The 13,779-nt window shown below is 36.0% G+C and overlaps 2 protein-coding genes across 2 annotated transcripts in view; both read right to left on the reverse strand.

The window, feature by feature from the left end:
- Window positions 1–1,669: 1,669 nt before the first annotated feature.
- Window positions 1,670–4,939, reverse strand: LOC111693158 (glucose dehydrogenase [FAD, quinone]-like). The gene is made up of 4 exons (XM_023457333.1): window positions 4,756–4,939; window positions 4,009–4,227; window positions 2,798–3,430; window positions 1,670–2,559 (listed from the first exon to the last, which is right to left on the reverse strand). The coding sequence occupies exons 1-4, from the start codon at window positions 4,937–4,939 to the stop codon at window positions 1,721–1,723; spliced, it is 1,875 nt and encodes a 624-aa protein (XP_023313101.1). The 3' UTR covers window positions 1,670–1,720.
- Window positions 4,940–8,425: 3,486 nt separating this feature from the next.
- Window positions 8,426–13,779, reverse strand: part of LOC108903231 — a 34,529-nt gene continuing 29,175 nt past the window's right edge. Inside the window, exons 7-8 of the mRNA XM_023457334.1 lie at window positions 9,687–10,322; window positions 8,426–9,269 (exon numbers count right to left, since the gene is read on the reverse strand). Of these exons, the coding sequence (XP_023313102.1) occupies window positions 8,431–9,269; window positions 9,687–10,322 (1,475 nt within the window). The 3' untranslated portion in view covers window positions 8,426–8,430. The remainder of the gene's footprint in view (window positions 9,270–9,686; window positions 10,323–13,779) is intronic.

Here is a 13,779-nt window from a genome sequence, read left to right on the forward strand (position 1 = left end):
TTGCCCTATTCCTTAACAAAACGATAAAACACGCATGATGAAATGTATACATTAAAATAATATATAAAAATTCATCCTATTTAAAATGAAAAGGTCATATGAACTTACGTAGTAAACGTTTTAGTTTTTAACATGTAACAAAAGCTGTGACGCTTGATACTTTATTTGTTAGTTCTCGGGATGGATGAGCTAACTCAGACAGTATAATATTTCAGTCAAAAGTAATTATTGAAAAGTTAAGGGTTTTCAAGTAGGTTTAGCGTCGCCATAAAATCGTTTGGGAGACTGGTGCCTCTTGTCACTGGGAGTAATAAATTTGCAAAGCTTGGCCATCGCCGCCCTTCAGAGAAGGCCTCATGAAATTTAGCAATGATTTTGAACAAGTCGACTTAGACCGTCTGGTCCATGTGTTGGGCATCTTTTATCGACTAACTGGCATCGCTTTAGCCCATGGCGAAGGGAAAATCGATATTTCTAATAACGCGCGAAATACGTTCTAAAAGACGTAGGAATTCCAAGATATTTAAATAAATTGTTAGAATGTTGTAAGGAAAATAAGAACAGATCAAATAGCTGGTTTTTAGGCGGATTTTCCAAATAGATTAAACGAAGTTGACTAATCCGCTCCATGTTGCTATATGGAGTCACGAAAGGAACGTGTAGGGTTACTTGTAAGTTCAGTTTAGTCACAAAATTATTCATACAATTGTAACCGAAACTTCTGAACCCAATAAATTGGCGTGTCGAAGCGAGGTATCGAATTCAGGCGAAATTTCCGAAAAATACAGTTTTTCCTTGGGTTCCACACTGGTCAGTCTACATAATTTAAAGTATCGAGTTAATTCTATAATGGAGTCTTTCCAAATTTTTGTTATGAATCCGTGCCCTGAATCTCGGTACGCTGTCGCGTGTAAATGTATCAACAATGTTTGTTCGAGTCCGTTGTGTTATCGTTATTTAGTTTGTCTTGTTTTTTATTGTTATTAAACACCCTTCCTGAACAGTTTTGGTGTTTTCTTGTTCTTCCAATTTAAGTGTGACCCTATACAACCAGCCACTGGTTTACATTCTACGTAAGCAATGGATGGTAAGTGCATGAAATTCATTCTCTGAATGTACAACATTTCACGTATTAATTGAAATGTAGATGATAATTAAAACACTCCCTTTCGAGAAATTAATGGTAAACTCTTTTGCAAGTTAACATCGTTATGATACTGATCATAACGGTAGATAGCTAAATAAAGAAATAACCCCTCCAGTTACAATTACCTATTGCGAGAAACAACTATACTCTCCAAACTAATACCCCAACCAGCACTGAATTATATCCGCAAACAAATAGGATGATTTGACAGCAGAACCAACAGACATATACCAGTCTCGAACTCATTACTTCTCATCGTGGTGGACATTTAATGTGGTTAAAAGTTATTTAGATATATTAAAACTATAATAGAAATGGTGCAGAGTTAAGATCCTTACTTACTTTTTTTAAGCGCATTTGCAAATTTGTGAACTAAAACTATTACAAAACAAGGGAATTATATGGAAAACTAGGACACACAGTTTCATTCGTACTGATGTAATGATCTGATATACAATACTTTACAAATAAAGTGTGGATTCAATAACAATGTCTCATTGTTTAAAACACCAAGATATTTATTTAATGTTCTTTACATTTGATATACAACCAATAAATGTATTCTCATTCCAGCTATAGCATCCCATATTCAATTTTAAGTAAATCCGCTAGCTTTTCAGCGATCATGTAGCAAACAGCATTAGGATGTGAAGACTTAGACAGAGGTATAACACTCGCGTCAGCCACTCTTAACTTGCCGATACCATAAACCCTTAGCTGCGCATCTACAACATCCCTTTGGCTAGGATCTGGTCCCATCCTACAAGTGCCTACGGGGTGGTTGCTATGACCACTCATATAACTTAAAGCACAATACCAGTAGTCCTTTGATTTGAACTTGAATTTGTCAGAGCATACTTTTATTGGTTTAGTCTCCAATTTGGCGTTTATCTTTCTAAACGCCTCAGTGTCTATCAATCTCTGCACTAATTGAACCGCCTGATAAGCCGTTTCTAAGTCTTTACCTTCGGGATCGGAAAGACATTTTGGGTCTATCAGTGGGTAGTCAAAGGGCGAGGCGCTTTTCAATCTGAGGGTTCCAGTCGACTTCAAATGTAAAAGGGTCGGGTACATGCTGAAAGAACTTGAGCTGTCAACACCTTCGATCGCTTCAGAGACGCTTTCTTTCCAACGCTGCAACTTATTTAAGGTGAAAGTCGTTGCGTTAGAAAAGTAGAAACTTATTTCTAGGTCTTGGTAGTTTGGAATCATCTCCACGTAAGTTTGGTAATATCCAAGGACTTGTCGGTTTAAGGGTTGGCTCAGAAGTCCAACGCCAGCCAAGTAGTCTTTAATTTGTTCCCTTAAAGTCTGAACTGGCTCGCTGAGGTTACTTGAGAAGGTTAATCCGTATATTTGAACGTGGTCGGATAAGGCGCTACCTACCTCCAAATTTTGGACTAAAGGAATACCTGAAATTTTAAAGTAAAATGTTAAAACTTTCTTTCTTACTTTTTATCCAGGTATTAACCTAATTCAAACCATACAGAAAAAACGTTACTGTCATTGTAATGCTTTCCACGTGTTTAAATCACGTGTCATGAGAGTAAACAAAATGGACGATTTATTAGCAGAGATTAAACATGTCCGGTGTTGTGTGATTAAACAAATTTGTATAATTTTTATTTCGTACCAACTCATTTCACATACCAAATTCCTTGAGGTGTTCACCTGGAACAATTCCAGAAACCATCAGCAGTTGTGGCGAGCTGATTGCGCCTAGGGACACTATAACTTCCTTGGAAGCGATGGCTGTATACACCCTTCCCTTATAACTGAAGGTTACCCCCTCCGCCACCTTTAACTCATTAATTACTATTTTCATGACGCTCTTAGTAAGTACCACCAGGTTGGATCTATCCAACACGGGTTTTAAGAAAGCAGTGCCACTGTCTTGCCTCTTCCCGTGCTTCACGTTGACCTGATTAGGGCTCACGCCCGTGGCATTGAGTCCGTTCCACTCGATTTGCTGGTACCCTAGCTCTTCGTTGGCCTTGAAGAATACCTTGCACTGTTCAGCCCTCGGCATGGGAAAGTTAACATGAAGAGGCCCACCAACTCCGTGGAAAGCCATGTCGACCACTGCGTCGGGGTCGTTTTTGCGGAAGTCTTCCGATTTTTTGAAATACGGAAGCACGTCTTCGTAGCACCACCCGGGGTTGCCTTGGGCGCACCAAATGTCGTAGTCGATTTTGCTGCCTCGGGCGTACGCCAGGCCGTTGAGGAGAGAGGTTCTACCTACGCCCCTGCCCCTGGGAAAGGGGCAACGCTCCTCTTCCATTCCTAAAAATAACCGGATAGCGTTTCCAAACTTTTTTCTATATTTAGAGCAGAGTCACTGCATCAAACACTTATGGCTGTCTTTCTTTACAACACATTAAAGATACATACTAGGGCCTTCTATTTTTTAAGCCCTTTTGTAAATAGGTGTAAATTGCAAAAATGTATCTGTTTTTCTCTTCTTTTTAATTTGAATAATAAATAGAATAGAAGAGAATAATCAGTATATAATAAGCTATATAAATTTGAGAAGTACAATTCTGATACTTTATGATAAATAAAATACATTGAATTGTATTAGCCTGTGATATACATATACAATAATATAAAATTATGTTTAAAAACGTTCATACATCTCGTCGGTTGATAGATCATTCTAAATGGTTATACATACTAGCTATAACGGTGACTGTCCTTACCGATCAAATATGACTTCACCAGTGTGTTATATATGTATACTCGTACAATTGTACCCCGATACAGCCAACTCTGTCTCCCCTACTTTATTGATAAAGAATTGTTATTAATTTCAAAAGTAAAATATCAAGGTTTACAGAACATAAACAACGGAAAATTACTACCTAAGCAGGAATTCTTTTGCGGCACAGAGTAGTACCCCCAATTATAGTCGCTTGCCATGACGACATCGTAGCTTATTCTCGGGATGTCAGTTACTTCATTACCGAATTCGCCAGCTTCCAAAACTAGGATATTCCACTGTTTTATTTCCGACAAGCGCCTGGCTATCACAGACCCTGTCGATCCGGCCCCTGCTATTATAAAATCAAACGTACCAAAATCTGAAAAGGGGCGGAAAGTTGTAAATAATGAAAAGAAAATGTTTAATCAAAAACTTCAATACTAGCAAGATGTTAAGAAATTCGTAAGTGTTCGCAAAGTTAAAAATATATATGGTTCAATTAAAAAAATTAAGAAAGGATATTTCAATAAATTTCAGTTCAGTCAGGTAGTCAAAAAGAAAATGTCTTAGAAAGCAATTTTTGAAAAGATTTGGACTAAAATATCTTGTAGGCGGTTTAATGTAAAGTGGTGAAACTTTTGCTAATTATTGATCTACTTAAATGGAAAAATACATTAAATTCCAGTATAATTAGTTAACCGCTGTCAGGATCCCTAAGATCAATATCACTGGGTTTTTTAGAAATTTCACTTATAACTCCTAGTTACGTTTCAAATAATTGTAATTCTACTAGTGTTGGGTTTCTAAGGTGCTTAGTTATATTGACTCCCAATATCTACATCATTAACAGATCATCATAATCCAAAAACACTACTGTGGTTTGTTAGACTTTAAAAGTTCTACTTGCCCAGAGGTGGATCGTTATATTCTGGAATGTACATGTGGGCATTGCTTGGTAATTCATAACTTCTGGCTTTCTCTTTCTCCTCCAGAATAACTTTCTCGTAATGATCTATAATTTCCTCTGTAACGCTAGAGCAGCAGATTATAAAGTTGACAAAAGACAACACGATCAGAAAATGTTTCGACATTGTAAGCTGCCTATGCGCTGGAATATGCAAAACTCTATTAAATAATATTTCCTGGGTTATCTTGTGAAAAACGCGAATGAGTTAATGTTGATAAAATTGTGTTATTCACGTAGAATAAGTGGAATAGCTGTCCATTGCCATTAGGTATATCTACAGGGTTGGGTCAAAAACTTATGGTATAGAATATCAAAAATGAAGATAAGAGATAATGGAAACATTTATAAATAATGGTTCCTTTAAATAATTCAAGAATTTTTTAGATAACTTTTATAGTAATTGCCTATTTACATTTAGTGCTGTCAAGCATTTCATTGTATTTATAGTGGCATTCATTATCTGGCTAAATATATTGGGTTTTGTACGGTATATCTCACATCACGATGACAATTGATTGATGTATTGTTGTAGATGAGTTGAATCTATAGGAAAATATAATTTAAATCATCAGCAAATAACAAATTCTCACTCACAACTGATGACTTTTGGAAGATCGTTAATGAAATATTGAAATAATATGTGGCCCAAATTAGAAAAGAAAGTGACCAAGTGAAACTTTGATATCAGATCATAAATTGTTTGTCACTTAAGTAAGAAGTGTAACTAATGCATCTGAAAGGCCAAATCTTTCTTATTTCAGAAGGAGTATGTTACGTATCAAATAATTTTTGAAAATATATACAATTAATATCGACCTGTTCTCTATTATCCAAAACTCATAAACGTTGCTAAGAAAACAGCTAAATTATATACTGTTGACTCGGCTATATTGACAGCCTTAGGTATACTNTGCGCCAGGCACAACAGAAATCGTCGAAAAAAACGGAACTTGCTAGATAGGAAATTACATTATGTGAAAACTCTTATTAGTTTATTCTCTTTGGCACTGTGGTGCGAGGATACTATGCCAGATGTGGTGCTACATGCTGTGCGTCGTGCCTACTCAGAAATATAAACATAGGTCATAATATGTAATTCCCAAGGCCATTAACCGTCAAATTTATCGTAACAAGTATTCCGCGTTCAGTTGTCTTATCTTAAATCACCAATTTACTTTTGATCGTAACTCGATAATGATGCTGATACTTTGTGTTCAAAATGATCTTGATCCAAGATTTGAATTAGTTAACTGATGAACAACAAGCCAATAGTTTAGGCACATTTAATTGACAAATGTTGATGTCTTTTCATAACATTCTATATTTGCCTTTCCTGCTATTAATAAAAGAGAAAAATGAAAGAAAGGATAGCGTTTCCAAACTTTTTTCTATATTTAGAGCAGAGTCATTGCATCAAACACTTATGGCTGTCTTTCTTTACAACACATTAAAGATACATACTAGGGGCTTCTATTTTTTAAGCCCTTTTGTAAATAGATGTAAATTGCAAAAATGTATCTGTTTTTCTCTTCTTTTTAATTTGAATAATAAATAGAATAGAAGAGAATAANAAAAATTCATTGATTTTTAAAATGTCAGCACTTTTAATAAGCGAAACAGAAATTTTAGTTATTCAATTGCCTTTCTAATACCTGTATGGTATGAATGATTTTAGTTTAGAGTCCCTTTGAGACCTGCGAGTGTATATCCCAATCCTCACGATTCCTTTGGGTCACAAATTGGTTACAATTTAAATTGGATACATAAACATTCAAGTGGGGCAGACCAAACGCAGGTAATTATTAATAATAACTGAATGAATTGATGTTTTAGTAATGCAGCTGCTCCAAATATGAAATGAATATCAATATAAAATACTTGCAACATATTCAATCGGAATATATCAGCTTAAGCCTACAGATTACTGTTTCATAAATCGTAGGATATTGGCGACAATAAAGATGATAACGATATTGACTTTAAACCTTTTTAACTGAATCGTGACATCTTTTAAAAATGAATAGAACATAATTCAGTACTAAGTTTGTCTTTTTGTCCAAATCTTTACAAATTCAGTTGTAATCTAATGATTTTAAGTATATTTTTGTATAAATGTACTGTTATCACAATAAAATAGGTAAATATATGTCTAGACGTAGGTCTTAAGAATAGTACTCCACTAAAACTTTCACTAAGGTATATTTGACGTTTATTGTCAAATTCCAAATTCATGTATAATCTATTCTACAATTTAGCGAAGTTTTAGGGCAAACCGTCTCTACCATCGAGGTTCAGAAAGTTCCAGCAAGACCCCAAGGAGACTCAGTTGATCGAAAACGAAGACGAACCTCCGAAGAAAGATCCCAGGTTCCTTCTCTCACAACTTGACATGGCGGACGACACCAACCCCGAGGTTGCGGAGGAAAAGAAAGAAACCATTTTGCAATGGTAAACCCTTAAATCTATGCTTCCGTTTTCCAATTTCTGATCGACAAACCATTAAAATCTACAATTTTTTAAATTGTCAGGTTTGACCGATCCGTGGAAAAGGAGCTTAGAATAAGGAAAGAGGCGACTGGGGGCGGACGAGGTCTCCAGAATGCTATACCAGGCGCGCCGAAGGACCTGGACATCTCCAAGACCTTGATGGACCAGATTTCTGAGGCTAGCGCTAGTCACATCGAGATCGCCTCCCAAATGCGCATGCAGCCGGACACCGAGCTCACGGAGGCGGTGGACAAGCTGGCTAAGGCAGAAGCTATGTGCGCCTTCGCGGGAGCTGTGAAGGCGGCAGAAGCCGCTGCTGAAGGTAAGTCGTTGGTCTCCTACAGATGCAATAGGCCAAAATGGAAATTGTGTCTTAATTTTGACATGGTCTGCTTCATAATTCACTTGGTTTACCTATCTATAAAATCAAGGGCGCTTTTTACCAAAAAAATTTCTTGGTGCAGGTTTTTTTACCGATACTGTACAGTCCCAATTTCCTCATTGCCATTTGTAAAAGAAAATTCAAACATTTTTCTAAAAAATCTTATTAAATTAAGTCTTCAATAGCAAAAATCTAGGTAAGTATGCAAAAGATGTCTAACCCTATACACAAGACTCTTAACTGTTGTTATTGTGACTCTATGAGCTGCATGCACCAACTAGAATTGAATTCTACTGGCAATATTTATTAAAATTGTCTAAAATAAAAATAAAAAATTATGCTAATTATTACCTGCCATACTGCAATCATCAATTATTGTAATCTTTCAAAGAAATATCTTATATTCTATTTGTTCTAACATCACCTTTGACAGATACCAACAAGTAAAAATAGTATAATTCAAGAATAAGACGGGAGTGCTTCGACCCCAACAATTATTCCTCACTTTCTTATTAATAGTGACATATCAAAGCTAGTCTACAATTTGACGCAACATTTGGGGGGTTTGAAATTTACATATGAAAATAGTAATAGGGCGCAAAATTCATTGAAATCCTAATGAAATGGTCTGCTACTGCTTTACAAATAAAGTGTGGGTTCAATGAAAATGTTTTAGAAATATCCAAGGACTTGATTGAATATTTTTATATTGGATTTTACAATAAGAAAATGTATTCTCATGAAAATTATAGCACTCCATATTCAAATTTAAGCAGATCCGCTAGCTTTTCTGCGATCATGTAGCAGACAGCATTGAGATGCGACGACGTAGATAGTGGTATAACGCTTGCGTCAGCCACTCTCAACTTGCCGACACCATAAACCCTTAGTTGAGCATCTACAACATCTCCTTGGCTAGGATTGGGTCCCATCCTACAGGTGCCTACGGGATGGTTGTTATGACTGCTTATATATCTTAAGGCGCAGTACCAGTAGTCTTTTGACTTGAACTTGTATTTGTCCGAACAGGTTTCTATAGGTTTGGTCTCTAATTTGGCGTTTATATTTCTGAACGCCTTGGTTTCTATTAGTCTCAGAGCGAATTGTACTGCCTGATAAGCCGTTTCTAGATCTTTACCGTCGGGATCGGAAAGGCATTTAGGGTCTATCAGTGGGTAGTCGAAGGGACAGGCGGTTTTCAATCTAAGGGTACCAGTCGATTTTAAGTGTAAAAGGGAGGGGTACATGGTGAAAGAGCTTGAGCTGTCAACACCATCGAATGTCTTAGAGACGCTTTCTTTCCAACGTTGCGCTTTCTTCAAGGAGTAAGACGTAGCGTTAGAAAAATAAAAACCTATCTCCAGGTCTTGGTAGTTTGGGATGATCTCAACATAAGTTTGGTAGTATCCGAGGGCTTGTTGGTTTAAGGTTTGGCTCAAAAGTCCAACACCAGCCATGTAATCTTTAATTTGTTCCCTTAAAGTCTGGACTGGCTCGCTGAGGTTGCTCGAGAAGGTCAATCCATTTATTTGGACGTGGTCGGATAGGGCGCTTCCTACCTCCAAATTTTGGACTACAGGAATACCTGAAATTTTAAAATATGTTATAAAAGATAATTCCTTTGGTACTTACTGATATTGAACTTTTTGAAATTTGTATAAGTTCATTTCATTCGCAATTGTATTTCAAACTAAACGGGTCTTTTCCAATGTAAGTAAAACGAATTACTTTAGTAATTTTTTTAACTTTAACATCACACAGTTTAATAAATTTCTAAAACTGTTCGTTTTACAAAAAATGTATAAAAATTTGTTATCGAAAACACAATTTTAAATTCGGAAAAAATCAGTTTCACATAATCATGTGAGCCATGAGTTGAAACAAAATGAATGAATTGCGGTACATGGTATTAGAAATAAGCATCTTGTACTTTATAACTAAAAAAAATACGTAACATTTTTTCATATTTGAATTTGCCTTCACCGCGTTCAATTTCACATACCAAGTTCCTTGAGGTGTCCGGCTGGACCAATTCCAGAAAGCATCAACAGCTGCGGCGAGCTAATTGAACCCTGCGACACTATAACCTCCTTGGAAGCAAAGGCTTTGTACGCCCTTCCCTTATAACTGAAGATAACCCCTTCCGCCATCTTCAATTCATTGATTACTATTTTCATGACGAAGCTCTTAGTCAGCACCACCAGGTTGGATCTATCCAGCACTGGTTTCAAGAAAGCAGTACCACTGTCTTGCCTCTTCCCGTGCTTCACGTTGACCTGATAAGGACTGACGCCCGTGGCATTGAGTCCGTTGTACTCGATCTGATGGTGTCCTAGTTCTTCGTTGGCCTTGAAGAATACCTTGCACTGTTCAGCCCTCGGCAAAGGAAAATTAACATGAAGAGGCCCACCTACTCCATGGAAAGCCATGACGACCACCGCGTGTGGGTCGTTTTTTTGGAAGTTTTCCGATTTTTTGAAATACGGCAGCACGTCTTTGTAGCACCAACCGGGGTTGCCTTGAGCGCACCAAATGTCATAGTCGATTTTGTTACCGCGTGCGTACGTCAGGCCGTTGAGGAGGGAGGTTCCACCTACGCCCCTGCCCCTGGGATAGGGGCAACGCTCCTCTTTCATCCCTAAAAAGTAATAAAAAGTAAACGATACGAAAAAATCTCATACTGAGTTATGTCCAATCTTTTTACCGGATTATCGTGTAATAGTAGGGGAGCCCAAGAGGGGATTTTGGGAGTTACTCAAGCGCAGCAGATTAACATTGGGTTATACTTTGCACCTTGTTGAGTACCTCCACCATATCTAAGTCCTCTATATAAGGCCGAACGTGTAGGGCAGCCAATCAGAATAGTAAAAAAAATCGATAGTTGGAAATACTCGAGCGCGTCAGATTAAGATATGATGGGTTAATTACATGCTGAAAAGTGTGCATTTGAATAATCTGACGATTTGAGCGTGACGTAAGCCAGTCAGAAGGTCACAAAGTTGTAAAAAAAAAACGTCACCACGACATTCTCGAGCGCGGTCGATTTTTTTTTATTTTGAAGGAAATAATTCAAGGATAACGGGAAAAATATAATCTGCCGATTTCCACAAGCCGAAGTAACAAAAATCGTTAATAAAGTTTAGCGCGTGCAGCTGCAGGGAAATACATGTTGTTTTGAAACTCCGNAAAAAATTTTTTTTTTCAAACCGTCAGATTAAGAAAACCCCTCCAAATAATCGTCAGATTATGGATCAGCACGACCAGGGCATCAAGCTGAACCATCTATATGAAAATCTGACGCGCTCGAGTATTTCAAATTGGCGATTTTTTTTTGGATTTTCAAAAAACTGCCACGAGTTTGCGTCACATCCGAATCGTCAGTCTTTTGAATGGGAGCTTTGTTCGGGTTCACTTAACATCCCCTCTGAATATCTGACGCGCTAGAGTAATTTTTTTTTCCCCCATTTTTAACCATTCCGCACGGCCGCCCCCACCATCCAAATCGGCATATTAGCATATCTCCATCATCGGAGACACGTAGAGCATATACACTATCAATATTGACGTGCCCGAGTATTTCCATGTGACTGTTTTTTTTTACATTTTTGAAAGCCTGTAGACGCTTCCCCCACCGGTGACAGGGTATACATCATATAACCTTTTTTTCTTTCTACCATCTAATCTTCAAAATCCAATAGGTCCCCACGACGCTCGAGTAAATCCCTGTTTAGCATCGTGGGCTCCCCTACTATAAATCTTTTCTCATTTCAAAACTATTTAAATGGTAAAAATTAGAAATATACCGGGTGTTTCAGAAAGAATCTTAGTTATAATAAAAAACAATAATAACTTACATTACATACTTTCTTACAGTACAATCAATTACATGAAAAGCTAAATAAATTATGAATATAAGGTTCTTCAAAATAAATTAATAATATCATATTCCAATTTAGCAAAAAATTATTAATAAAATATTAAAAATTGTCATTAAATTTGGGTGCATACATTAAAAAATAAATGCTTTAGCCATCACATTTATATTTGCAAAGTCACACGTAAACAGCATTGCCGAGTTTCTATCCTTAGAAATAAATTCACTTTTTCCAATAGAGCAGGGCAGTCGATTTTATAGTTTATTAAATTATAAAATTATAAACAAAAGAAATTATCAGCAACAATGACTGAAACTGAAAAGCATGAAGTAACACTTTATCGTCTATGATTCTCTCAGGATATACACCATTTTTAAAAAAAAATAAATAAACTATAGGAATTTCCGCTGCACTGACTCTATCTGACAAATAGTATTTTGATACAAAGGGTACCAGAAAATTCATATATAATACCTATATTATTCTAATTACTCCTAATGAGTGACACATTTGACAATTTGTTTAAAACGACATTCGAAAAATCGCTCATATTGAATCATACTGAATATACACGAGCAGTTTTATCGACAGATTTTGCCGATTTATCGTTGAATTGCATTAATTGTAAAGACAAAACTGCTTGGTCATCAAGAAAAATTGTAAAATACCAAAATTTGTCGGATAAATTGCTGCCAAATAATGTGTAGCGATTATTTTGTCACGTACTCTAACGCAGCGATTAAACGGCAGATTTTGTCGTGAATTATCGGTCGATATTTTGTAGAGCATCATCTGCGTGTAAATTATCGGTCGATATGTAAAATCGGTTAATTTCTGTCTTCAGTTCAGAACATACTACAAATTCAAATATGGCATCAAAAGAATTTATTAGTGGACTGATCGATTTATATCGTAATCACCCGTATTTATGGAAAACAACATCACAAGAATATACAAATAAAAATATTAAAAACGGGAGTTATAAGGAATTAGTAGCGTATTGTATTCTTTCCACAATAACCATGTTTGAACCCACTTTGTTCACTTTTTATTTCTTCTGCGTCGTTTTATAATCACATAATCCATCATTCCAAGTAATAAAACGCGTTTAAAATCGTTTTTGTTCATGTTTTCGTAGAACACTCAAGCCAACTACACTTACGACTGACAAATAAATTGCTCTGATTTTTTGGATTTCCGAAAGATCAACGATGACAGAATAATCTTACCTAATTTAGAGATAAATCTTTGTGAATGACACAGACGTAACAAATAAACTGTCAAATAAACTTTGTACAATAATTCGATTCAATAAAACTTCGCATTAGTGTCCTCTATAAGATTTGTCTGAAAGATTTTTCTTAACGATTTATCTGACGATTATGTGGTACAATTTTTTTGCATGTGTATTCAGCTAAAATTTTGGTATATTATACAATTTTTCTTGATGACCCAAACTAGCAGTTTTGTCTTTACAATTTATGCAATTCAGCAATAAATCGGCATTCAGCTTTTTAGAGAGGACACTAATGCGAAGTTTTATTGAATCGAATTATTGTACAAAGTTTATTTGACAGTTTATTCGTTACGTCTGTGTCATTCATAAAGATTTATCTCTAAATTTGGTAAGATTATTCTGTGTTCGTTGATCTTTCGGAAGTCCAAAAAATCAGATCAATTTATTTGTTACTCGTAAGTGTTGTTAGCTTTAGTGTTCTACGAAAACATGAACAAACACGATTAAATTCTATTCGAGGTACTATTTCAAGAGTTGACTGATTTGTGGATATGAATGTGGAATGGACATAGTCACATACTAGGAAGATCGGAAGTTCACTTTTGGTAATCCTAAACAATCGAAAAATATTACAGAAGAATTTAATCTAATTATCCTTTTATTTATTTATTTATTTTTTTAATACCTCAATGATAATAGACTTTACCAACAAAAATAACGCGAACTATACACTACACTATATTACTGAGTTATTAAATATAGATATGTACATATATACAGGGTATTATTATTTTAATTTTTAGTGACCAATCTCTAAATGAAAAATAAACGGTAACAACATATCGCGCAGATATTTCCTCCAACACCTACTAACACGCAGATGACGCTCTACAAAATATCGCCCGATAATTCACGACAGATTTATCTGCCGTTTGATCGCTGTGTTAGTGTACGTAACAAAATAATCGCTCCAAATTATTTGG

This window comes from Anoplophora glabripennis, unplaced genomic scaffold (genome assembly GCF_000390285.2).
Source record: "Anoplophora glabripennis isolate ALB-LARVAE unplaced genomic scaffold, Agla_2.0 scaffold40, whole genome shotgun sequence".
Taxonomy (NCBI): Eukaryota; Metazoa; Arthropoda; class Insecta; order Coleoptera; family Cerambycidae; genus Anoplophora; species Anoplophora glabripennis.

What these genes read in the sequence shown, in the direction of transcription:
- LOC111693158 (XM_023457333.1), bottom strand. Translation starts at nt 4,939, where the DNA reads ATGTCGAAACATTTTCTGATCGTGTTGTCTTTTGTCAACTTTATAATC. An exon ending in ATATAACGATCCACCTCTGG is followed by an intron (nt 4,228 to 4,755) that starts GCAAGTAGAACT and finishes GCCCCTTTTCAG; the next exon opens with ATTTTGGTACGTTTGATTTT. An exon ending in TGAACACCTCAAGGAATTTG is followed by an intron (nt 2,560 to 2,797) that starts GTATGTGAAATG and finishes TTAAAATTTCAG; the next exon opens with GTATTCCTTTAGTCCAAAAT.